At 44.7% G+C, this 27,071-nt stretch overlaps 1 protein-coding gene across 1 annotated transcript in view; it reads left to right on the plus strand.

Annotated features, from left to right (window-relative positions):
* ehbp1 (EH domain binding protein 1) overlaps positions 1–24,656 on the plus strand; it is a gene marked incomplete at its 5' end in the record, with an annotated part of 62,662 nt that extends 38,006 nt beyond the window's left edge. The window contains 4 exons of the mRNA XM_080849091.1: positions 15,614–15,713; positions 16,692–16,765; positions 23,304–23,418; positions 23,971–24,656. Coding sequence (XP_080705217.1) covers positions 15,614–15,713; positions 16,692–16,765; positions 23,304–23,418; positions 23,971–24,061 — 380 coding nt within the window. The 3' untranslated portion in view covers positions 24,062–24,656. The remainder of the gene's footprint in view (positions 1–15,613; positions 15,714–16,691; positions 16,766–23,303; positions 23,419–23,970) is intronic.
* Between the last annotated feature and the right edge of the window lie 2,415 nt (positions 24,657–27,071).

The raw sequence follows: 27,071 nt of genomic DNA on the forward strand, positions 1-27,071 counted from the left end.
CTCCGTACCTTTGTCCGTTCTTAATTTTCTGAGTGCAAAGGCCTCATTGAAATTCCTCCGTGCTGTGAGTGTGCCCAGTGTCCAGCGCAAAGGGAGCAGGAGACAAATGCAGGAATTTTTTGCTCATAAAGCGCTCGCTTTCATCCTGCCGGCCGGCCAAAAAGCACTGCAGGATCAGAAGCTGCCGTTTATATGGAGTTCTGCAGTGGACCAGCCACAGTGTGTTTTTTTTTTTCTTTTCATCTCCCTTTGCTTTACTTCGTGTTTTCAGCAGAGAACATTACTAACATTTCTTAATATTTACTCTTTGTGAGTTTAGATATTTAAAGAGTTAATTTAGATATGAAGGTTCCACTTTAAGTGAGTTTATAATTTAGATCTCTTTTGTGTGGTGTTATTGCGCATATCTTAGCTGTGAGCTTTGAGAAACAAACTGCCACAATCAAGTTTTGAGCTCAAGACCTCAGGGCTGAATTAGGTCAGAAAAAAGACTGGGTTAAAAAAAGGCTCCTCAGTTTATTTAGTCTCCCGGGCCATTTGAGAGTTCGAGTGGGAAAAAAGGAGGGAAAAAAAGCGGCAGCAATTTAATTAGTTAAGTTGTTCGGACTCTTCAGCAGGCCGCCACCACTCCAAATGCCCCCGACTTACCCCCCCAACCTAACTCTGGCCACCACTCCCAGATGTGCCGTGATTTGCCTCTTTTTTTGGGTCGGTGTCAGCCTTTCAGACATTCTTTAACAGTTGGATGAAAGGGGATTTTTAGGAAGATTAGTGAACGGGATCCTCCAGGCATTGTCTGAAAATCTTAAGATAAAACGCATGGGGTGGGTTGAGAGTGGGGCGGGGGGCGGGGGCAGCTGAGAGAGTGTGGTTTGGGAAGATGGATTGAGGGGCAGTGGGGAGGTGTTCATTGTTAGAGTTTGAGAGCACATTGTAAGATGTGTAATTTCGATTTTTTTTAATAACTGCACGGAAATTTTGACAAGCTACTGTCACACGGCCTCTCTTGCCCAACTGCCCCCACGTCTCTCTCTCTCTCGCTCTCTCTTCATCTCTCTCTCTCTCCATCTCTCTCTTTCTTTCTCTCTTCATCTCTCTCTCTCTCCATCTCTCTCTCAATCTCTCTGTCTCTCTCGTGTGCCTCTATTGCAGGGCCACAGGCTTGCAGTGCTCTAAAATGTTGAACTTAAATGCTGGTACATGCAGCAGCGCGGGCTGCCACTGATATGGCTGATTAGCATTTTCAAAAGGAGGGACAATGGCGGCGCTTATTATAATCTCCCCCTTTTTACTGGAGCGTCCCGGAGCCCTTTCATCCGGCCGCTGCCGATAGCCCCTTCTGCTCTGCCACCACCGCCACTACGCAGCCAAGAAGCACGCTGAGCTCCAGAGCCAATCACAGGATACACACACACACACACACACACACACACACACACACACACACACACACACACAGCCCCACAGCCTCAGTGCCGGCCAAATGTATTGTAGGACCAGGGTATTTTTTTCATTCATTTCGTTTTTTTGTTTTGTTTTTGTTCTGTTCTGTTTTGTTTTTAGATGAGTTTATTGTTATTTACGGATTGTCCTTTTTCCTTGTTTTTCTGCTGGTCTGCCTTTGGCCCTGTCTGCCCCCCACCCCTCTCACTCAGTGGAATTTGCCTGAATTTGAGTGTTTATTCATGTTGCCCCCCCCCTCCCCTAAGTGCATTTGTTTTCAGGATTCCCTGTAGAGGATATACTTAACACTGTGGTTTGGGTGTGGGGATACATTTGCATAATTGATTATTATTTAGTTTACAAATTGTGTCCTGACAACATAATTGAATTGCAGCAATACAGTCAATTAATAGACCTTTTCAAATGGTAACTGATTCAGCCACACTCAACAATTAAGTGTAATGAGCGGGGGGTTTGGCCATAATTACTACATTCACTTGCAAACGGCCTCCTATGCTACCTCTCTGGTTCATTTCCTATTGTGCTCATCTCTCTGGGACACATACCCCAGCAGCCTGCTGAGGACACTTTATTTCCATTTAAATGGGAGGTCAGGTGGTGGTAGTGGTACACAGTCTAGGGCAGTTTGTCATCACAGTGGAGTTGTGTTGGGCTGTCTGTCCTGGGCTTGATAGGGGTTTGTGTGGTAGGGACATTAGGCCTGAGAGAGAGAAAGAGAGAGAGAGACGGAGATATTGAGGGAGAGAGAGACAGAGAGATTGAGGGACGGAGAGAGAGAGAGAGAGAGAAAAGCCACACAAGGTGGTACACACTTGATGAAAACTCCTTAAGCAAACCTAGAGAGATTGAGAGAGGAGAATAGGATAGTGGAGAAGGGGGTGGGCTAGGAAAAAGAAGAGAGAAAAAAATGCCGGAATCCACAAAATCCCAATTCCTTTCTTTTTTTAAGGTGGTAGCTAATGGTGTTAGCACAGCCATTACTCCCAGAGCTTAATTCATTAAGCAAATTGGCCGGTAAGCGTGTTGGCCTTCTTGAAACGCGTGCAATATGACACTGCTCAAATTTGTTCTAACACATGGCCTGGGGAGCTGGGCCGAGCCGTGCTAATGGAGGGGGAGGAGTCACTTATGCAAAGAGCAGAGGCTGGGGGGCTGTCGGCAGACTCCAGGACCTCCATTGTGCCTTATCTGTCCCTCTATACCCCCCCCCCCCCCCCCCCCCTTCTTTCTTCTTTCTCAATTCTCTCTCCCTGCTCTTATTCTTTCAGTCCTCCCTTCTCTCCATTTCTCTCTTGCACCACCCCCCTCTACACTCACATACACACACACACACACACACACACACACACACACACACACACATCTGACTCTGAGGGCACACGCACACACACACACACACACATCTGACTCTGAGGGCACACACACACACACACACACATCTGACTCTGAGGGCACACAGCCTCACACACACACACACACAAACACCCAGTCCTGCTTGTGCTCAGCATGCAACAGTGTTTGGGAGGCCGTCTCACTAAACTCGTAATGCCAGTGATCAAGTAGAACAGGCCTGAGCATCATTAATTGAATGTGTAATTAGATCATGCCTTCGTGTCTTTTTGTGTTATCTTTGAGTCGCATCAGTCTTATCAGGCTTTTTCCTGTCACAATAACACTTAATAGCATTTTGTTGAGTGTCATTGTACAGACTAAGCTGTTGGAAAATAAGTAATTTATGAATTTAAAGTAAGATCTTCATATATTTCAAATACGAGGATTGTAGAATGCAACATGAAAGAATGTCATCCCGTGAAGTGCCACCAGTCCTTCGATAGTTTATTTTCCTCCGCAGCTGCTCATGCGCTGAGTGTTTGGTCGGTCGGTCGGAGCATAATCAACTGAGTCAACCATTTCTCCACCTCGTCCCCCCCGCCGTTCCCCCCAGACTCTCCCACCTCAGTGTGTGTAAACACACAGACAGAACAAACCAAAGCGCTCCAGCTTAGCAGCCACCTGTGAGAGCCCAGCCCTCAGTACAGCTGAGGCTCTTTAATCCAGCCCTCAAGTGAAGGCCTGCTTTATTTCCTAACAGCATCCTGCGTCTACACCAGTGCTATGGAGTTTGTAGACGACAGCGTTATATACAGCGAGGTTGCCATGTTTTTTTGCCATATATTTAATTTTGTGTTTGTTTTTTTTTTTGGTGTTTTTTATTTATTTATTTAATATATATGAATCTCGCTTCGCTGACTGGGATGAATCCCCTCTGTTTCACTTTGCTGTTTCGCTGCAGAACGACTGGCTCTTGTATAAGCATAAACACAAAAACTCAGAAAGCGTAAACAAGACTCTTCGCTTCTAGCCAAGTTGCACGCCACAGCATGGTATGCTGCCCTTGTTTTTGGCTGAAAGAAGGAGAGAGTGAGAGAGTGAGAGAGTGAGAGAGTGAGAGAGAGAGTGAGAGAGGTTGAGAGAGAGAGAGAGAGAGAGAGAGAGCGCGAGAGAGAGAGGTTGAGAGGGAGAGAAAGCGGAATCGTGGCCCATTTCGGCGCATCCCTCTTGGCCCAGTGAAACATTTCGGGGGGCTCTGGCGCCCACACCACAGATACATATGCATGCACTCGCTCCTCTCTCCTGGAAGCCCTATTGTTTACATATACATGTGTGCTTCAGGACCCCCACATGCAAGCAAGCCTTACCCCACTGGTGACTAATCAGGACCCCAACTAGATGCATTGTAGCCCCCAATGCAAATCTATTTACATTGGAATAGGGGGACTGGGGGGGATCCTCCTCTCAGGCAACTAAGTTGGAGAAAAGGGTAAAAAAAAAAAGAAATACCCAAGGCCAACAAATAAATGAAAGTTTGCCTAAATCCATGAGATAATGGGCTCTGTGTTGGGGCTAACCACGGAGAGGAGATAAACAGAGGGGATTACTCCTGGGTTTTGCATCAGTTGCTTTCTGCTGGGTGGCCCTACTTGTCAAAAAAGGGGGCAGAGGGAAGGAAGGAGAGAGAGGAAGAGAGAGAGAGAGACAGTGGGGGTGGGAGAAAGGGGTGAAAAAGGAGAAGAAAAAAACGTTTAACGCAAGGACGTTCACATGGCACATTGAGAAAAGAAGTGCTCCTAATTCCATCAAAGCTGGAGGAATCAGTCATTAATTTATTCTGACCCCCCCGTTCTCCTCTACTCCCGCCACCTCTTCTCTCTTTTCGTCATTGTTGCCCCCAATTGTTGATCATTTGGGCAACATCTGGTGCTGGAGCCCAGCGGAGGCCGGTGAGCCCGCTGCAGACGGCTCTTGCCAATAGACGGCCTCCAGAGAAAAAAAAAGGGCAGAAGAAACAGTCATTCAGGTTTTTGCCTCTAAGTTCGTGACTTGTGTTACCAAGGGAAATAAGTGGTCAGTGCAAAAAATGAGGCAGGGACTCCGTCAATGTAGACGGATTACAATTGTAAAATATTTCAATTTCTTTAATTTTAGTTTAAGTAAAATGTAACAAGACAACCTGACGCTAAACATCCGTCATCAATTTAAAAAGATGTTTTTAAAATACATAGGGAAATCCACATTGTGTGTCTAGATGCTTGAAAATAAACACTTTAAAAAGCAAAACCCATTGAACATATGTTGATTTGGTTTATTTCTGAAGCATGTTTGTCTCCTGACTAGTCAGTCGAGACTTTGGAAGGCTGAAGGCGATTGAACAGCTTGCATGGTGTAAGGCGGCATTTGAGTCGGAGGCCTTTTGAGAGGCAAGCAGATTATGACTTGCATGGTGACTCCTTCCAGCTCTCTGGGAAATGAGCTGTTGACATTCTTTGGGGTCATCATCCAAGATAGCAGGCCAAGCACAAGGATTTAGCAGATAAACCCATCCAACTAGGCCTTTATCCGTTTCACTACAACTTGGAAAGGCCGAGGCGAGATGGAGGCCATTAACAGGGTCTGTCTCTTGCCCCCCCCCCTCCCTCTCCTTCTCGCTCTCTCTCTCTCTCTCTCTTCCACTCTCTCTCTCTCTCTCTCTCTCTCTCTCTCTCTCTCTCTCTCTCTCTCTCTCTCTCTCTCTCGGTTCCTCCCCCCACCTCCCATTCATCAAAGCGCCGGCCGTTTATTTAGCCTGCTCACTGATATGTACTTTAATTATGTGTACACACATACTTGCACACGCACCTGCTTTGCGAGTGTTCTGATACGTGTGGTTTGATGGGATTAATATGTGTACATGAGTAGTCACACATGTAATTGATGGGAGAGAGCGCAAACCATGTAGTGCTGCAATTGTGGCTCTGTATTTGATTTTAAAATATGGAGAACGCTTTTTCCCATTAATGCCCAACATTTAATAGTATACATGGATTTTTTTCCCCCCTTTTTTTTTTTTTTTTGCATATGCTCTTTCTAGTCCAAAAATGTATCAATGGAAAATCTTGCAAGGGAAAAATGGAAAGTGGTGATTTTGGTTTTATCCTTAATATTTTGGTCGGTGAAACTGACATTTTGCCATAAAACACACCTAATGTGCCGCTACCAGTCTAGTTCGCCTTATATTCAACTACACCAACGTTAGCTAGGTAATTTAAACCTATTTGTTTTATTTTTTACCTCTTCTTACCCTTCTTATTTCACGTATTTCAAGTCTTTTCTTGGGGGGGGGAGAGAGAATCATATGTTTTGTGTGTGTGTTTTTGCCCATAATTCTCCCATACAACCTGGGGGCTGCTGCCCCTGCTGCGTGACGGTCTGGGGGGAAAGACAAAAGCACAATGAGGGACTGAGAGCTTACCACCACCAGCCGCTCTCTCTCTCTCTCTCTCTCTCTCTCTCTCTCTCTCTCTCTCTCTCTCTCTCTCTCTCTCTCTCTCTCTGTCGTCTTCGTCTCTCCCTTCTTTCTCTCTCCCTCTCTCTCTCTCTCTCCCTCTCTCTCAGGCGCGCTGGAGTAGGCCCTGCTGTATAGCTGCGGCCTCTCCAGCTCTGTGCCCATGCTAATGAGCCTGCTCTGATCCCCCCCCTCTGCTTCCCGTGTTTTCACCATCTTCAAGGACCACATGGCGCTAGCAAAATAAAGACAACTAAATGAGAATTTTTAACGCTTTTTGTGTCGCCGAGTTCCGAGCCTTTTCAGCCACTGCGCTCATTAAATATTCTTCCCCCTCTTCCGGGAAGAAAAGATTCAAAAAAGGGGTTTTAAAAAAAAAAAAAAAGGTAAAATGTGCAACAAGGAGTCGGGGGTAAAAGGAGGAGGAAGAGAAAGAGAAAAGGGGAATAAGAGATGAGAGAAGTGGGGAGGAAGTGGTGCTAGCCATGTAGCTCTGATGTTAGGCGTACACGTAGACAGTACACCAAATTACTTGCAAAGAGAACAAAGGATTGGGGGAGGTAGGTACAGAAAAGAGAGATCATTGATCCATCGTGTCGACATTAAACTCGATTACAAACGTCTTGTAGAACTTAACAAATGCAATCTGGAATTTTTTTTTTTTTTGGGGGGGGGGCATGTTTCTAAGAGCTCCATAATATCACTGACCCTTTCTCCTCAGCCACTTGAAAGGTCCCCAAACAAGAGTGCTGGATAAAAGGTGAGAGAGGCCTAACCAGGCCACGACTCCCACTGTCTGCTTGGGACCCCCTCCTTCTCAGAGGAGCGGGGGAAGTAACAGGCATTAGCGCTGGAGATCACTAGTTAATAGGATGATGTCTTTTAGCCATTGTTATGAGATTATTAACCGGGATAGGTTTTTCTCTTCTCATCGGTGCTAGGCCCTTGGAGGGCCTGTTGAGCACAAGTGCTAAAATACGGTGTCAGTGCATTGTGCTCGCAGGCCTTGTGTGGCCCCCAGAGAAAAGCCTTTCTATGAAACACCTTTTCTCCCTTTCCTCTTTCTTTTCCCCGAGCCTTCACCAGGTGATCTTTCTTTTTTGTCGGACCTCTCATCTGCCCCTCTTACAATATTAATTACCTGAAGTGTCCTGCTTTTCACAAAAGGCCCCTTGATTCTGCCTCTGTGGTGCACACACTGCCCAGGCGGACCCTTGAGGAGGCCCACAGAATGAAATGATGGCAATAGCAGCAATGATCAAAATAATAAGGAGCTGAGAAAAAGGGGGCACCTCGGTCGCCAGTGTTTCCCTGCCGTCCCAGTGGGGTCGTGCCTTTATTTTGTGCTCTCTCCTTGAGTTTTGCCACCGGTATGAAGGTGAAGGGCTCTGCTAATAGATGCTAATTGCGCTAAAAATTCTACAACTGCAGTTCTCTCAGTCTCGTTCCTTTTTTCCCCAGAAGCACTGAATTCAGTTTTTATTCCTTTGTGGTTACTGCACCGTTTTTATTTAGTTGGGTGTATGGGTTTTTCTGCAGATTAATGTGTAATTATAGGCAAATAGAACTGGATTTGCTGCACAGTTTGTCAGTGAAATGCAATGATGAGGTTTTCACATACCCCTTGTGAGCCAAAAATTCCCTACGCTTATAATTCAGCACAGGCCGTCATCTTACCTGTTTGTTTTTCTTATGGGGGGGGGGGCTGTTTGCGTGTGACCTCGGCCATCATCTTTTATGTTTATTTATTGGTTTGTGTTATTTCTTCTATAATATTATAAGAAGAGGTTATTTTTTTCCACTGTGAAGTGAGACGAATGTATACTGGCTCCAGTGGCCAGACAGAGATAGTGGAGCAGCTCCCTCCCAGATGAGAGATACAGAGATGGCGTAGTCTGTCAGTCGGTGATAATGTTTATTGATTGAAAAAAATACACACGCGCACACACTCACACACCAAATTTGATGGAATGTGGGGGGTGTGTGATGCAAGGTTGGTGGGGTTTTTTTTTTGGTGGCCATGGGTCATTGAAAGCCAACAAGAAAATATACTGCACACTTGACTTGCATCCCTTGACGGCAAACTGTTTTTAATAATGAATTCCCACTGTAAAGACAAAAGAAAAACATCAGGCAGATTAGCCAAAAGAAAAGCTGTGTGCGTGCAGAGTGGAGAGAGGGAACTTCTCTCTCTTTCTTTTTTTGCCAGAGTGAAATGATACGAAACATTTCAATCGAAAAAGAGAAATCTATTATCCAAGTGTTTGTTTTACCACCCCCCACCCCACCCCCCAAACCACACACACATACTCACATATATAGTGAGCCAAAAAGAGAGAGGTGTGATCTGCTGTTAGCTCTGGGATGTTTGCTGAGGGCTGTTTGTGCTTCTACGCAGTAGGGAGTGATGAGAGAAAAGAGAGAGAGAGAGAGAGAGAGAGAGAGAGAGAGAGAGAGAGGCCGTCGTCGCAGAGGAGAGAACCTGTCTGCCCAAGCCTTTTCTCACACGGTGCACACGCTCATACAATTACATAAAAGGATGGCACGATAACGGCGCATGTATAGCCAAGACTTTCCCCTCATTAAAAGGGACTTTGGCCCGGGCCAGGCGCTGCCAGCGGATTGTCCCCCTGTAGTTAAACACAGCCCATGATTATGAATTCTTGTTCCACTTTTTTTGTATTATTATTTTTGACTGTGTTGAGTTGCAGGGTGCTGGGGAGAGGTTAAGCCGTAACGCAAGCAACAAATAATAAATAACGGCAACAGCAGTTATTGAATCCTACTAGGTTAGGGGCCTGGCATTTTGTGAGCGAGAAAGGGAGATTGAAAGAGAGAGCGAGAGAGAGAGAGAGCGTGAACTGGTTAAAGGCGCTGGGATTCTTAAGGTGTCTACTGTATCTCATTCCTTTCTCTCTGGTCTTCACTGACAGCCTGGAATGAAAAGGATGTCCACTCATGTCGAATGTTTGTTAGACTTGATCTCTGTCCAGCAATATCTATAACTACATCTACCTGGTTACATACCTAGCAAGCTAGTTATGAATATAAATGAAATACTTAAATAAAGTAAAAAAAATAATGATTACGGTGTGTATGTATGTGTGTGTGTGTGTGTGTGTATGTGTGGCTGTACATATATAAACACACAACACACACACACACACACACACATATATAAACACATATATAAATGTGTGTGTGCGTGTTTGTGTCCTTGAAATACCTCTTCTGTGTGCATTAATTAAGAGCTTTTATGTCTTTCTAAATCTTCACTTCTGTATATTTTTCTGCATCAGTCAGAAATAGTCCCAGCTCTTGGCCCACGTGGGATTTGGTCGCTCAGAGACACGGGGACCGATAAGCTCAAAAAGCAGAGGAAGACGGCAGTCTGGGGTTAACCAGTTTGACTTAAACAAGAGCAAAGGCGCGCTCTATCCGTTTTGCAACTAGTAGCGGCCCCCACTCCCTGGCACAATGGCGGCGCTGCTTTATCCCGAGATTAGGTATTGTGGCTAAAAAGCTAAACTACCTTTCTTTTTCCCTCCCGAGCGGAGCGCGGCCAGTCTCCATCCTTTCAATCCCCGGCTAACAAGACTGCTCCCAATGCAGAGCCACTCCAAGTCATTAAATCAATCCTTTTGTACTTACCATATTCCCCTCCAGTGATGGCGCCCGATCTGATTATGTGCTTCATGCATATTCAGAAAGAAGCGGCGACAGCCCTTTAATGAGCTCTTACTTAATCACAGGAAACAATGTTCATCTTGTTCTTTTTTTTCTTCCCCTTTTCTTTCTCTTTTTTCTTTCTTTCTTTCGTTCTTTCTCTCTGTTTTTCTTTACTCCCTTCCTTTCTCAGTGTTTTTACTCTCTTTCCTCTCTAAAAAAAAAAAACCATCTTCACAACATTAGAGCAAGATCTTCACAACATTAGAGCGTGGTCGCGACAGCAGTGCGTAATCAGGAGCATTCGCGCTGTCACTCCACTCCAAATAAATTGTAATGTTCAAAAAGTGACTTAGCCGGGGAGAAGTTGAGATCTGCCCCCTTAAAACTCCGATAGACAAATTGGATTACCGGGTATTGGATTAAACAGAAAATGGTTGGATAAGAAATGAGAAGAGCTTGCTGTGATCACAGGGTTTAATATATTTCTTTTCTTTTTCCTCTATTCCTTTCTTCCTACTACTCCCTCCCCCCCCCCCCCCCACGCCTCCCCCTCCTTCCACTCTTTTTGGAGGAAAGGAAATCCAGGTCTTTTTAACAGGACGCACCAAAATCAGGATTCATTTGTAATTGTTCTGGTGGCATAATACAATTTGCAGATTTTTATCTATCCCAAATGAGGTGGGGAAAATATGTAATTAATCTAAAATAAGGCCAAACAAAACAGTCCTCCTGTTGTGTAAGTTTACTTTTAAATTCTAATTTGTTATTATTTGTATGAATATCTCAAAGCAGGGGACCTAAGATATTCTTGTGGGCTTGATATGTATGATCTGAATGAAAATATAATTAAATATAATTTAAATATCAACACGGCCCAGTTGGTGGCTGCTTTGCTCTTACAATATTGATTGTAACAAGTGATTGTGTTTAGATATACACAATATGCACATAAATCACATTAACACATATGTGTTGTATAATTGTAAAATACACAGTGATTTCAAAAGATTTTTTAGGGGGAAAATCTTTACTAGTGTGTATGTTTGTGCTACATGTAACATCTACCTCATAAAAGTGCTGACGCGCTCACAGTCAAATATTTGTTATAACACACACACACACACACACACACACAGAAACGCCACACACAGATTAACCAGGTATTTGGTATGAGCCAGTAAAAGTCACATGTATGACTGCAGGGACTTAAGCATATTTATTAGGTTTCAGTAGAACGGTGGCTATAGTCTTTGGCTACAGAGGCTAGCTATTTTAGCAGGCCTATACCAGGATAGTCCCTTAAGCTTACAAACAGGACCTTTACATGACTCACACTAACGTCTACACTAGCAATACCTATATTCAGCACTGTACGAGTGTTTATATGTTTAAAGTGGATGGCAATATGATAGCTTGTCATTGGAAGGTATTCATTGACTAGATGATCAGTTATGATAAAGCTTTTCTTGTAAAATTGTAGTATTTCAGTACATTAAAATGTATGTAAGTTGTCAATATAACAATGTGGCCTATGACTGTCAGAAATATGAAAAATTGAAGTGTAATAATGATAACACATTAAAAGGCTTGGTGAGTTGTAATATGATGCTTAACATAGGAAAGGTAATGTATATTATTAAGGTTAGTATAGTGGTATAAGTACACATTTAATTTACACATTGCATTATCTTTTTAATGTAAGAAAATGACTAGGACGTTGCAGAAAAGCCATAGTTAAGCTGGTTTATTTCTTAGGAGACTTCTGTGTTGGTGTCCTGGAATTAAATGGCAGTATTTTTGTAGCAGGTCTGTGACATTTACCTCCAGGTGAATTTCTACTCACAAACCAGTCAAACATATTGGGAAAAAATAATTGTGTCAAAATCAAAACAGAAAAGTAAAGAAAAAAATATTGGATGGTGGCAAATATTTTTTTATTTAACTTTTGCTATCATTAATATCCAGGAGTAGAATAGGATTTATTGTTCTCCCTCCAAATTAGGTTTTCAGTTTCGGATTTTATACATTTTATACATTTGCTTTAATAACTATTTTAAATTATTTTTGTATACAATTATTTTAGTAAATATTGCAATTTAACACTTTCTTGAGATATGTATTACTACCCCTGTTAAGTAGTATTTTAGGACATAATAAAACCACTCCAACGAGGATTTCTGCACTAAAAGCTCCTAAAAGTAACATAGTGTACAAAAGCTGCCGCATACCAAAACAGATCTGCCTGTGAAAGACCAAATGAACTAATCAGACACAATAACATCAACATAAACAAAGGCTTCATCCTCTACTAGTCAACTTCAGAAAGTAAACCCTCAGCTGAGTCGAGTCGGCGCGAGAGAGAAAAGTCTCCCTACTCCGTCGTTGAATAGTAATTGGGCTTGTGGAATTTTCGCTTAATGAAGCGAGCTGTGTGTCCTAGTGTGGCCCAATCACCGAGATCAAAGGTTTGGCCTGCAGAATGGGGGTGAGAATGCCTTCCTGCCTGTGTCAGAAGTGACCAGGGTCAGCGTTCAAGGGGTTGGCTCTGGAGTGTGTGTGTGTGTGTGTGAGTGAGAGAGAGAGAGAGAAAGTGTGTGTGTCTGACTAGACACAAACAGCCGAGGACAGAGAGCCCCTCTGCAAGTGCGCCGTCTCTCACACACACACTCTCACACACACACACACACAGCCTGGGATGGCCGTTCGGAGGGGGGGGTGCCGTGGTGGTAATCCAAAGTCCCTTCACAATGTCACACAGGCTTAATATTAGCGTTTATTATTTGCTTGTTTTATTTGACCGTGCCGAGTCACAATGACCTGTCAGTGCGCACTTTATCCCTTCCGAGTTGCGCCGCCGTGGAGGAAAATAAAAAAGGAAAAGAAAAAACATCCTCCATGGTAATCCAATGGACTGATTCCTAAATCCCAACTTTTTTCACCCTCTCTTTCTCTCTCTCTCTCTCCCTCCCTCCCGCTGTCTCTCCATCCCTCTCTCTCTCTCTCTCTCTCTCTCTCTCGCTCTCGCTCACTCTCCCTCTGTCTCTTTCTCTCTGTTCTCTTTTTCTTCTTTTTTTATTAATAAAATGACACACATCTGGGCGAGAGGCAGACTTGAGAGAGGCTCCCCCTGCAGAACAATCCTGTGTTTCGGCTGGGGAGTGGGTTTGGGGGGGAGTGGGTTTGGGGGGGGGTAGCCGAGTGACAGGGCTTCTCCCCGCCGGAGCCCCCCGTCGAGCGGCCGCTGCCTTTGTTGTGGCCCGTGGATTTGTCTGTCTCACATGACCGGCGTCACCATCACATGGGTGCCAAGGCTCACCACAGAGCAGAGCCGAGGCGAGGGGAGAGCACGAGGGGAGAGGGGCAGGAATGATAGGGAGAGGAAAAGAGAAGAAACGCCATACCTCCTGCCGGAGCTCGGCTGACACCAGATCAGATTGAGTCCCTAAGAACTAGGGCTTCGTTCAATCCCCTGTCCGACTGCAGCTACACATTTAGGCCAGCGTAGTAATAGAACCTCCCTTCAAATGTGGGAATTAGATGATTGGTGATGTTGATGTTTGGTTACTTCCATCAGTCTTGTAGGTGTTATCAGAAAGAAAACTGAAATAGACTGAAGTTATAATATAGCGATAGTATAGTTTTAATATTATAGTATTTATAATAGCAGAGTTATTATTATTTATTGTTGTGACCACTTCATATGATGTATTTACTGCTTTGATTTTAAGTTGATGTGATTTTGTTCCATATTAAGGGAGATTAGTTGTATTTCTTCATATGCGCTCTTGGTACTAACCCCTCAGCTTGACTCTTTGAGCTTGTAGATCAGTCGCTATTAAATGATTCACAGTGTGATCCCCAGATTGTTTCAGAAATCTACAGCACTAATGGATAACCTCGGGTCACTTACGGTCCACCTCACCGGCTTCCATCAGCGACTGAATATTATTTCACGCTTTGTGGCGAAGTTTGTCATGCCGCACACACTTCTGCTGTGGCCAGGGTTTTTTTTTTTTGTGGGGGTAATCTTCTGCATGCCAGCTCTGCTGACCCTACAGTGCTCATCCAGACTCCAGAGGGAGAGCGTTTGCTTATTTTCCTCTGCCTCTGCCCATTAGCCAATCAGAGCCTGGCGATGGGACTGCATTTGCAGCGATGTTAGCTCGGCTTGTTGCTTCTGTCGGTGGAAGGCAGGTTTCACTGAGGCGCAGAGGTGATTACATAAGCTGAGATCTTTCATCTCTCCACCTCACACACCACCACCACCACCACCTCCGCCCTGTCTTCATCTGCCCTCAGAGAAATAATAATTAGCGTCAGTGAAACGCCCGCAATGCTGTGTGCTGACTCAAGTCACGTGCCTCAGACTCCCCTCCTCTCTGCTCTGAACAGCCAAGTCGAGCTGGAGTCCTTATGGCGACCTGAAAACACACAAACACTCAGTCGGCGTTCTCCACGGTTTCCCAAAGGGTTATCCGTGTCGACGCTTACAAAACTCCCAGGCATGCATACACACGCGCGCACACACGCGCACACACCCACACAGCCTTGCGGCGTGCCGTTCCCTTCACCTGAAGTCACCCCATACGCATACGGCAATGTCATCATTTATTTTTAGGCTTCTCTTTGCATGCCCTCCTCGTGCACCAGTGAAGAAGTAATGTCGGCCATGTTAGGGTTTCTTTCGCTGTTCCCTCAAGCCCAGCGTCTAAGCCTCCGGCGAGGGCGACGTCTCGCCTGTGGTGTAAGTCCGCGACGTTTGGCACACGTTCCCTGTGTATTACATTAACGTTGGGGAGCATTAGACCTCCAGATCTTACGGCCGTGCTGAGCCAGGCCTGAGAGGGCTGCGCAAACGCTTAAGCTCTCCCGCCACAAGGCTTTAAGAGCGTGTGTGTGTGTGTGTGTGTCTAACCCTGCAGTAATCCCTGCTCTTAATCCAGCATCAGCTCAGTTTTATTGACAATGGTTGCCGTCTTGCAAAGTGTCTCATATTTTGCCTCGAAACACACATCTGGCTGACTTCCTAACTTGCGTGTCAATCTCAGCTGTTGTGCCGAACCTGTCGGATAATCTCATTTGATTCACCTCACTCAAGGGGGAGGAGAAGCGCTTAACTTAAATGTATCTGCGTGTGTGTGTGTGTGTGTGTGTGTCAGATGATCTTCTGTAAACTCTTGTGAGGTAGGAGCTAAGTCTTGCACACATGTGTAATGTACAACGGGATTGTTTAGTGTTTTGATCCTGTTTGGTTTGTTACACTGGCCTTCTAATACACTTTCAGTTAATCCACTATAAAAAAAAAGACTTTGTGTACGGGGGGAGAGATTGTGTCAAAGGTATTTAATCCACTATAAAAAAGACTTTGTGTAAGGGGGGAGAGATTGTGTCATAGGTATTTAAGCCTAGGGTGTGGGTATCACACATGCAGACACTTCATATTCATGCTCAGCTGTGCCACGGTTACTCCTGCTGTACATACCAAGTTATGTCACTCTGCTTGGAAACCAGGAACCACATGCTAGTCTCTGTGTGTGTGTGTGTGTGTGTGTGTGTGTGTGTGTGGTGTGTGTCCATAGAGCACGATCACCTGTGGCAAGTTAACATTTTTTTGGTGACAGGGAAACACACTAACCTGCTTCTTCTCTGGTCCTGCAGGGAACAACAAGGAGGAGGAGGAGGCCATGATGCAGGAGTGGTTCATGCTGGTGAACAAGAAGAACGCGCTGATCAGGAGGCAGAATCAGCTCTCTCTGCTGTGAGTGTCCGTCCCTCTGTCTCATCCCCTCTCTGACCTCCACCGTCTCACACGGAGCACTCCACTCCACCTCCTCCTGTTTTAGATGCTGCTACTGCTGCAGACCCATTTCATTTAGAGGCCAGTTAGACATCTTGAGGCGTTTTTTGTACATAGAACAAATGTAATACACAAAATAAATGCCAAACTTCAACTGAACAGAGATATATGCAAGACATGAGATTTCTGTTTATGTATTATATATATATATATTTATGTGTGTGTGTGTGTGCGTGCATGCATGTGCGTGCATGTGTGTTGGTATATATAAATGTGTGTGTGTTGTGCATGTGAGGTGTATATTTATGTACAGAAGTAGAGAATGGGCTTGTAGTTGAAGCTTGGCATTGTTTTTACTACTGACCATTGGAGAAGAGCTCTGTGTGAAACTGGCGTCCATTAAGGCTCTTCCCGAAAAAAAAAAAAATTCACTTCCTTTTCATTCCTATCGTAGGAGTTTCAAAGCCCCCTTTTGCAAGCGGCAGATTGAAGTATTCTAATCACATTATATCACTGGAAGGGAGCCTTTTTTTAAGTGGTCAATTAAGCCCGCCACCATGATTATTTTCCCTCAGTTCTGTCTCTGTGGCGGACCGGGGGCTCTGAAGGACAAATTCTATTATGGGGAGAATTAGCTCATTTCCAATACATTTTGAAAGAAGTCAAATTGAATTTGCACATTGATACCCCACCCCTCTTATTTTTTCATCCCCCTTTTGCCCTCCGTCTCTCTCTCTCTCTCCCCCTCTCCCTCTCTTTTTTTCGTATCAACCCCAAACAGCTCTTCTGTTTCTGTTTGTGTATCACTTATTTGCAGTAGATTAATGTGAGGAGGTTGGAGGTGCAGGCGAGTGCTCGAATCGATGTTTATTAAAGGTTTCTTTAAGTGTTTAATGATTTAGTCATTAACATATTGATGAACTTTTACAACTTGCCCAGGGAAAAAGAACACGATCTTGAGAGACGCTTTGAGCTGCTGAACCGGGAGTTAAGAGCAATGCTGGCGATTGAAGGTAAGAGAGGATGAGATATTGGGAAGAGAGGTGTGTGTGTCTGTGTGTGTCTGTGTGTGTCTGTGTGTGTGTGTGTGTGTGTGTTTTTGGGGGATGGGGACTGCAGAAAAGAACAGACCTGATAGCAGTTCATTAAAACTTGATGATTGTATCATCTGTGATATGAGTAATTTCCTTTTTTTTTTTTTTTAAATGGGAAAAAAAAGAATTGGTTTATTTCATGTGGTATCACATTGTGCCATTATTGGGCTCTGTGTAGTGCATTCGTATGTATAACGATAAGCTGCAGGATCTACACAGTTATGTATAGTGACCCACAATATACCTGCCATAAGCCTGAATGGCACACACGTCAATGCCAAATCTATTTGATGTGTCCGCAGACATCTGAGAATTCAAATGTATAAATACACACGCACACACACACACAGAGAGACACACACACTCACATACACACACATACACACATAATCTTTCAGAGTGCATGTTATCCTGCCAGGGAAAAGGTATAAGAAAGCCTATTGTGTGGTATCAAAGTTGTCTGGTTAAGTTTAATCCCTTTGACAGTGTCCTCTTTTGCAAAATGAACCTTTTACAATCAATGCAAATTGATTTTGCTATTCGATGGTGACCCCGCCGCACCCCGCGGCCAGCCATGGTAATTTCTTTCTGCACCTGATAAAGCTTACCTGATCCATCATAAATCAATTGTAATTAGGTTGAGGGGGACTGGGCCACTGGTGGTCGTGCATAGCCAAACAGGGACGCCACCGCCACCACCACCACCAGCACCAGCACAGCCCCTGTAAACAGCCTTTAGTGCTGGGGCTGGCAGACAACGAGCACTTCCTCTTGAGCTGTGTGTCTCCTAATGCTCATGTCTCGAACGTGATACCACTCATGTGACTCCCCACCTCCCCACCCACCCAACACAACCTTAAATAAATCTCCACACTAGCAAAACTCCGAAATGTTTCAGACTGAAGCACGCCGCAGGGTTGAAGTGTCGTAGTAGTGTGTGTTTGGAGTGAGCGGCGCCTCGTGTAGGATGGCGTGAGGCTGGGCAGCAGTGAGGAGAGAGTGTCTCAGTGTGGCACCTGTGAGGCTGTAGATCCCCGCCGCCCGCCCGCCCGTCTGCCACCCGCCGCCCGCCAGCGCGCTCATCATTCAGTGCGCTCCCTCAGCCTACACACTGCTAAACTGGAGTTTTTCAAGGGTTCCCAACTTATCAGTCTCCTCGAGATATGTCCTCTCTCTTCTGCCACGCTCTCTCTATCTCTCTCTCCTGCTCTCTCTCTCTCTCTCTCTCTCTCTTTCTCCTGCTCTCTCTCTCTCCTGCTCCATCATCCTCTCCCCGGCCAGAGGGTTTGAGCTGAGGGCTTTCTTCCCCCGGCGGCAGAGATAGTTCTGAGCTGGTGGCGAGGAGGCGGGCGCACCCCTCTCTTATTTGGTGCTCCAACAGGTCCATTCAGGGCGGACGGCTGCCGACAGGTAATTGCTGATTTGCTTGGCCAGCTGATGACACAGAAAAGAGGGAGGCGAGCCGTGCAGTCGCTCAAGCAGACTCACACGCACACGCACACACGCACACACACGCACACACACACACACATTTACTCCTGATAGCAACCCCCCAAATCTCCTCACAGAAACATCATCTAAAGGCTGGTCTAACCTGCGACGGCTGGGCAAATGTGGTGTGTGTGTGTGTGTGTGTGTGTGTGTGTGTGTGTGTGTGTGTGTGTGTGTGTGTGTGTGTGTGTGTGTGTGTGTGTGTGTGTGGACCAGAGAGACTTCTCAACCTCCCAACCACCACTATCAAATCAGCTCAACCAGCATCTGAGAGAGAGGGAGAAAAACTAAAGCAAGATTAGAACCAATACTAGCTTATGTGTGTCACTAGGGAGCAGGGCTAGTGAATGTGGCTGCCCAGATGTAATGTAAAATGATAAGAAGGCACTACTGAACTAGGTGTGTATGTCTGTGTATGCATGTCTGTGTCAGTGTGTGTCTATATACACCTGCTTGTTTGGGTGAAAGGAAACCTGTTGAAACCTATACTTTGAGAAGATTGATTGATGTATTCCACTGTGTTGATTTGTTGGTCTACACATGACCAAATTTGCTCGTAGCCATATCTCGTCAGATGAGAAACACTGATAGCGGTGACTGATTGCCTAATAACTCTAAGCACCCCCACCCCCCCCCCCCCCCCCCGCCCCCTCCCCATCAAGCGTTAGTGGAGGGATATGAAAGTGTCCAAGGGTGTGTGGGTGCTCCATGTTTAAGAACTCCCCAGACGAAGAAGCGGAGTTGGGGTGCAGCTGATGTGATGTGCGCCCCAGCATCTCCGTATAAAGTGATATTCCACCATCCCTGTCCTCCAGGGTTTCATGTCTACCTGTTGGGTGAGAGGAAAGCAGTCTGGGAGCACGGCCTTGTGCGGTATGCCTGCTCTCTCAATTCCCTGCCACAAAATTGATCCCTTTTTGCCCCTTTTCATCTGCCTACCACACACACACACACACACTTTTTTTTCTCTCTCCTCTTTCCTGTGACTTGGTTGACTCCGGGGCGTGTTATTTGAAAGTGGACGCTTCACTCTTAAAGGGATTTATGCAGAGGTCTCCTATTTTGTGTGCGTGCGTGTGTGTGTGTGTGTGTGTGTGTGTGTGTGTGTGTGTGGCTACGGTTTTATATGATAAGCTTTTTTATATGTTTAAAATCAATATGTAATCCTGTGCAGGAGCTTATCCCCCCAACAACCCCATTTGTAAATCTATTTGAGCTTTGTTACACGTCTGGGCCGCGGTATTCCTCAGATTGATTAGGTGCACTAGAATCCTATCAAATGGCCAGCTTTGATGATGTTGCAAACTCTTTCAAGATTGCTAGTTGACTGGAACTGGAGATAAGGCAAGGAGGGACGCCTCCCCCTTTCTTACACTATTCACAGAGACCTTGTTTAATTTCCATCGGAGTGTATCTCTAGGATTTCTAAAGGTTTTGTTCAGGGGTTTACCTTCTCTCCTGAGCTATTTGAATCCCCCCTCTGTGTTTTGAAACTTATAATGTAAATGCTGGTTGTGTAAGTTGAGTTCAATACAACCACCCAAAAACGAATTCAGTGTTGTCTTTCAGCATTTAGATTCTGAACTTGTGCTTTCATTATGTTAACCACACATCACTGTGGTTCCGCTAACAAAATATGGAGAAGCAGTTGTCAATATCATGGGTAATTAAGTGGCGTCTAAACCGGTTTAATACCACAACGCAATGTTAGTCAGAAGGTTCCCTTCAGAGTGCTGGGAAACGTGTCAAATTTCACTAGTTTCTTTCCCACACATCACTCTCATCTGTTTACTGCCTGTTTTGTGACTACTGGTGGATTCCTATGGTGGGATTTACCAGAAGGGTACGTTCCACTGGCAGAACTAGACACGGCCCTACCTGGTGCCATCCTGTGACTCACCCGTCATACTTCCCTCTTGAGTACATGTGAACTTTTCCCTCTACAAGTCTAAACAGCGCTGTAGAAAAAGGACCAATCAGGGCCCACTGATGTGCCATGTCATGCTCTTCCATATTGAGCAACTATCTACTAGTAAAGGACTTTTATTGAAGTATTTATTTTTTCTTAATGTTTGAATGATACGAAGTTGCTGTTTTCGTTTTGAGAGACGTACTCCTCTGACGACTCTTCTCCCCCACCGTCACCCATTATTTCCCATGTTGCTCTTTGTCTGCTCGCTGGAGTTGGCCTCCCTCCAGCGCCATCTTTGCCTGTCAGCCGGCGTGAGCAAGAGGCTGAGATCTTGTGAAACAGGATCACGTAACCCACCCCCCCACCCCTTTTCCCCTTTCTCCAGATTCCAACTTTCACAAAGCATTTTTCTCCCCCCAAAAAAACGAAAGAAAACTTTGCTTCGCCCCAAAATCCTAGTCCTAGTTCCGGGACTCGAGTGTTGCAGCTGTTGGGGAAAACAAATTGCAAAAAAATATTAACTTGCGGAAACTGCAAGTTTAGAGCACTTGCTTTTACGAAAGCTGCTGAGCAGTTAGCGCTCTTGAATAAATTTTGCATAGGAGGGGGGTCATGGGGATTTGAACCAGTGCATTCTTGTGTGGCTCGTGAAGACTCACATGGTTACCATTGGTCTGTATTGTTCGGGTTATCTGAATAAGCACCAAGCATGTGAGGTTTAACGGGATTGCCCAGGGCAGCGAAGAAAGGGAGAGAGAGGCAGGAGTAATCCAAAAGAATTGTGCACACACTCTTTCACCATTCTCTCTCTCTCTTTTGCACTTCCCTCCCTTTCCTCATTTTTTTGCAGTAGGGAGGGAGACATTTAGGCAGCACCTTGTTTCCTAGCCTGCCAGTTTTATCTAATTTTATTTATTTTTGGAACAGGTGGGGGTGTGTGATGGAGGGGGGGGGGATGTCCTGCTTCTCATTTGTTCAGCGATGTCCCTCATTGATCCTCCTTATTGTTTACCTTCCTAATGAGGGGGGCGGGACTGCAAGGCTGGTGATTGACAGCAGCATGCTCCTTCTTCCTTCCCTGTTGGGCTGGAGCCTTTGGCTTCTTGGCTTGTGTGTGTGTGTGTGTGTGTGTGAGAGAGAGAGAGAGAGAGAGAGGGAACGGAGGAGCACGGCTACAGGGGCAGAGAATGAGCTGGAAAAGGAGGGGGATTCCACCCCCACCCTCCCCCCACACACCCCACCCCATTTACCTTCAAAATATTCTAGAAAAGTTTTTTTTGTTGGCTGTAGTCGTCCCCTCATCCCCTCTGGGCAGTTCCTTTGTGAAGTGGGCATTGTCGTTTTTGACGGAGGGGCAGGAGTAACGACAGATCGAATGGAGAGGGAAAAGAAGAAAAAGGAAGAGAAAAAGAGGAAAAAAACACACTCACTCTTTCTCCTCCAGACCTGACTGTGGCTGTGGCGCTGTAAACAGCCCTCATGGCAGAGGAGGGACAGCCAATTACCACACCACTCAGCAACAGGCTTTTCTCCCCTCAACCAGCCCTCTCACAGCCCCGTCAGGCTGCCTGTCGCCCTGCCTCTCCTCCCCTCCCCCCTCTTACCTGCCTTGGACAGCCTCCTCGGATGGGTCTGGTCTTCTCTTCCGTGTTTGAGAACCGCTCACCAGTACACGTCACCACGGTAGCAGCAAGGGCTTTCTTTAGCGTTTTTTTTTTTTTTTTTTCAAGAGATGTTCTTTAATCTCCCAAAGACCCCCACCCCACCCTCACCCTCACCCCCAGACCTGCCTCTTTGAAGATGTCTTAACCGCCATCCTAAAAAAACATTAGCAGCATTTTTCCAGTGTTCGTTGTTGTACAGGCTAATGACACAATGCCTAGGACTCTTTGGGTTCTGGAGGGGAGAATAACAGGCCAAATATTGGAACTGTTCTCATTTGGCTCTCTGGGCGACTTCAAAGGCAAGGAGGTTAAATGAGAAAAAAGCAGACACACACACACACACACAGACCTTTCAGGACAAACACACACTGCCCAGCAGGAGCTGCACTCAACTGTTGCAATTTAAAGCATCAAGAGGCGGGAAATAGTCTTTATTTTTAGATAATTTATTTTTAAATCAGGATAAATGCAAACAAATGTTTTCAAGATCAATTATTTAACTTTTCTGAAAATATTTGGTTTGGCACAACCTCAACATGGATTTGTTTGTGTAGAACTTGGGCTTGTGTGTTTGAATTTATGTAAATATGATATCCTCTGGCTAAATGGCCATTTGTGTATGTATTGTGTGTGTCTGTGTGTGTCGATGTGTGTGTGTAGGCCTTTCACTAAGGGTATGTAGTGTGTGTGTGTGTGCGTGCGTGCGTGCGTGTGTGTGTGTGTGTGTGTTTGTTTGTGTGTCTCTGTGTGTGTAGGCCTTTCACTACGTGTGTGTGTGTAAACTTCAGCAAGGCATAGCTTGCCGGTAAATCAGCTTCCAGGTTGGCTGTGACTCCTCTCTCTAATCTGCACTGGTATCGGCGTGTCTGTGAATGTGGCACTGATATTCCAGCCCACCCCCAGGGGCTCACCTACCTGCAGGACTGGCCCAGCCCCTACCTACCCCTGCCTCTACCTACCCCTGCCCCTGCTCAGAGGTGCTGAGCCCCAGGCCCCTAGTGGGACTTCTCCAGAACCTTCTGGAACGCTTCCAGACGCCTCTCCTCGGCCTGATACATCAGAGTGTCTGCCCTGCACCCACACGGGGCTCCTCCACTCTACTCATGTCTGAACATCGCATTCCTGCGCCTGGGATTAAAATAGCAGGCGACACGGCAGCAACCACATACAAGAGGAGCATTAGTCATCGTGCTTGTTTATTGCCACCAGTCATGAAAAACGAACATGTCAGCTTTAGTCAAATTAGGTGATTAGTGGAGACCGAGTACCTGGGGTTTGTTTGGGAGTAAAAGTCATTCAAGGCAGCCGGCGAGCTCCTTGCTGTGTAGATTGTTTTGGTTTGAAATACCCAGAGTTCTTAGCGGCGTCTCTCTCCCGTTGTCCCCCACAGACTGGCAGAAGACGGAGGCCCAGAAGAGGCGAGAGCAGCTGCTCCTGGACGAACTGGTCATACTGGTCAACAAGAGGGACGCCCTGGTGCGCGACCTGGACGCCCAAGAGAAACAGTAAGTCCTCTATCTCGCTCTCCGTCTCGCTCTCTGTCTCTGTCACGATCACTTGTCGTGGCAAAGAATGCTGGGAAAGCACAGCCCCAAGGCCCTGTTGCTGAGTGGAGTGGCCAGGGATGAGCTGTTGAAAGCGGGGGAGCTCGCAGGCAGCTGCTGAGTGCATGAGGGACTCGTGTAGTTCCCTCCAGAGCACGAGTGAAAGTGCATGCAGGTAGTGAGGTGTGTGTGTGTGTGTGTGTGTGTGTGTGTGTGTGTGTGTGTGTGTGTGTGTGTGTGTGTGTGTGTGTGTGTGTGTGTATGTGTGTGTGACTGTGAGTGTTATCCTGTCTGTAGTACCCAGCACTCTGGACACAGCCCACACCTGCCCAACAGGTGCCTGAGTGTCCCTGCCTCCGAGTCTGTCCTTGTGTGTCCATGCCCACACGTGTCCCCTGCCACTGTGTGTGTGTGTGTGTGTGTGTGTGTGTGTGTGTCTGTCCTTGTGTGTCCGTGTCCACACGTGTCCCATGCCTCCATGCCCACACCTGTCTGTCTTCTGTGTGTCTTCAGAGCCGAGGAAGAGGACGAGCACCTGGAGAGAACTCTGGAGCAAAACAAAGGCAAGATGGCCAAGAAAGAAGAGAAGTGTGTCCTTCAATGATTGTCATCTTTTTTTCTTGTTTGTTTTTTATTTTATTATTATTATTATTTAGTTTTGCTGTTTTTCCAAAGTGGAGAAAAACAACAAAATGCCTGTTTTTTTTAGTACATGCAAAGAGATTCATCATCACTAGAGATTTTGAAATACCCCCCCAGTTTCATTTCATTTTATGACATGTGACCCTTTGAAAAAAAGATCCAGTGGTTTATCTCCGGGGCTGAGCAGACTGACTGCTGAGGGTTCCATGCGTCTGACCTCTCATGCTTTGTACTGAGTTTATACTGAGAACATTTCCTCCACTTATAAAAAATATATGAAATTATTTTGTCTTTTTTTTGTTTGCTTTGTCAAACAAGGTACTTGTATGTAATATATAATATACACACACAGCCCCAGTGCGAAACCTGTCTTGAATCAAAAATACTGTGTACTGATTCTTAGAGAAGAGGGGGGAAAAAAGTGTTAAGCAGCTTTTAAATTTGAATCAGAATGGTTTCTATACACACACATGGCCTTGTCAGTCTGAATGTGTTTAATCCTGACAGTGGAACTTGTTTTAAAAAAAAAAAAATATGTAGGTACAGCACAAGTTGTTTTATCTGGAGACTTTTATGACCATCATTTTATGGGACTACATTTCAAAAAGGAAATCATATAATTTCAAACTGACAAAATGAGATGAACACAATAATACTGTTCTCGTTCGGTTGTTTGTTACTTGATCATCTTTTAAAAGTACTCTAGATTTTAGGGTTTTTACAAATGAAACGTTTCAAAAAAGGGCCATGTGGTTCATTTCAGAGCAGATATGACTCTGTGGCTTTCGTGACTTTTATTTTGTGCTTGAACACAGTTTACCAAAATGGTCAGTGGTGGAGAGCCACAATGCATGGACTGTAGACCAGGGAGCGGACTATCTTGTTGTATATTTTTCATCACTAGTCTGAGGGATAGCTTGCAGCAGGAGACAAAAAAAAAAGACTTTAATTTCCACATTGAGCAGAGAGCAGAGTAATTATTTATTGCTAGACTAACACCATGTGCATTTGCTCAAGGAAGTTGTTTATATTTATTGTAAACTTTAAAAAGAGAATTATGCGTTCATTTGCAAACCTCACCGTTTTTTTCACATCTGTTGCAGCTGTGTTATTGTGCAAGCATTTACCTGTTTATTTATTCCAATGTCATAAAATACCAGCCATCAATAAAAATCCCAATGCTTTCATACTCAAACATGCCTTTTGTACAACTTTGTGTGTCAACCTTAATACATAAGCTTGGAGAGAGACCAAGAGGACCTGTGTGCAACATCAAAATGTCATGAATAAATTATTTAAGTTGATTTTATCTCAAGTTATTTATTTTTAATGCGCCACTTTAGTCAATAGCTCTGTGATGCGTGTAGACCAGGCAGTTATCGAAGCCTATACATCATGTTATCTTACATTTAATCTTTTTTTGTCTTATATTTTTATTTGTTCGTGGGTTACATCGGCTTCAATGAGGAACGGCATGTTGCATAATTACGGTAATACCTTTACTATCTGGTGAATAGCAGATGTTTACATGAATCAAAATGACAATCCCATCGTGCTTTATTAAAGACGCATTTTGACTTAACAAAATAGTTCGATTATTTTTTTTAAGAAAAATAAACTGTTTTGATTTTGCATTCTGTTTCCTTCTTCAGGTTTGTTTTTGTTTTGTTTTTACATTGAATATGAATCCAATTGTTTCAGATAGCCATCATATTTGATCCCAAGGCAAGCATGTCAATGGCAACATCACCACAAGAGAGCACGTTTAGTGTACAATGAGCTGATCTGGCGAATTCCCTAGCGCTTTATGGCTATTTATAAATTAGTATTTGCATTTTGTTTTGTTTGAGGTCGATGGTGAGTAGCCGCTCCTCTGAGGCAGATTAGGCCGAATCACTTTGTACAGAACATCTGTTTTCTCTCGCATATTTTTCACGCCGAGAAGAGAGGGGCTGAAGCTAAGAGACGCCTCTTGACTAACTGCCGAATACCCATCGTCGCAGCCTCGCATCCACGATTAAACATGCCCAATAAGTTTTGACAGCTGACGTCCTCCCTGGCCTTTCTAATACTTTCAAATTAATTTGCTGATCGCTTCTCTGCTTGGGCCCGACTGTACATCCATATGATGTCCCCCTAAGGCGCTTTTGTTTTTGTTTTTTATTATTCCGCAGTTATCGCGGATGACTATAATCTCCTGAATGGAGCGCACTAAATGGCGCTCACAAACGATTACACCCTGGTGAAGGGCATTTGTTTGTTGCCTTAACTAATCATATAGTTTCAGACAGATAGTGGGGAGAATATGATTGGGATATTTTGTATGCATTACAACATCAGCATAGTCTGTGTAATCTAAATGAAATTAACTTTCCCTTGTCCAGAAAAAATCGTAGCAGTGTTTATTTCTTTTCACTTCAAAAACTATTATTATTGTAGGATAGTAAGTAGCGTAATGTAAGGTGTATTTCAAAAATGTTTAATCTCTGTTATTTCACATCACATAAAATTCAGAGATAAACAAATGTAGGCTACCGTTAAAGGTAGAATGACCTGTTTTAAGTATAGGCTATACTCTTTATGAGCCGCAAATTATCTTTTCACCGTTTAGCCTAGTCCCTTAAACATTTGATTAATATGTTTCAGTTATTCCATGTGAGCTTTTGATTCATTATTGAAATAATTATAGCCTATTATAAGCGTTTACCTAATTAAAGGAAATTGTGATCAAATCACAAAAATAACTGTGAACGGGGGCGTATTGTTACTTAAAAAGTCAGTAGGATAGATACATTAAATAAAGTAAAATATTACTTGAAATATAACTAATAACATTAAGTTTAATGTAGAGAATTCCGTGGTCTCTTACCTGAAGATCTTTCCACCCATCTATTCCAAGCGATCTGCGTTCATTACTTTAAATCTAAACGTTAAAAAGGAATTTTACAGCATTAGATCTCTGCAGGAATAAT

The sequence above is a fragment of the Sprattus sprattus genome (assembly GCF_963457725.1).
Source record: "Sprattus sprattus genome assembly, chromosome: 12".
Classification (NCBI taxonomy): domain Eukaryota; kingdom Metazoa; phylum Chordata; class Actinopteri; order Clupeiformes; family Clupeidae; genus Sprattus; species Sprattus sprattus.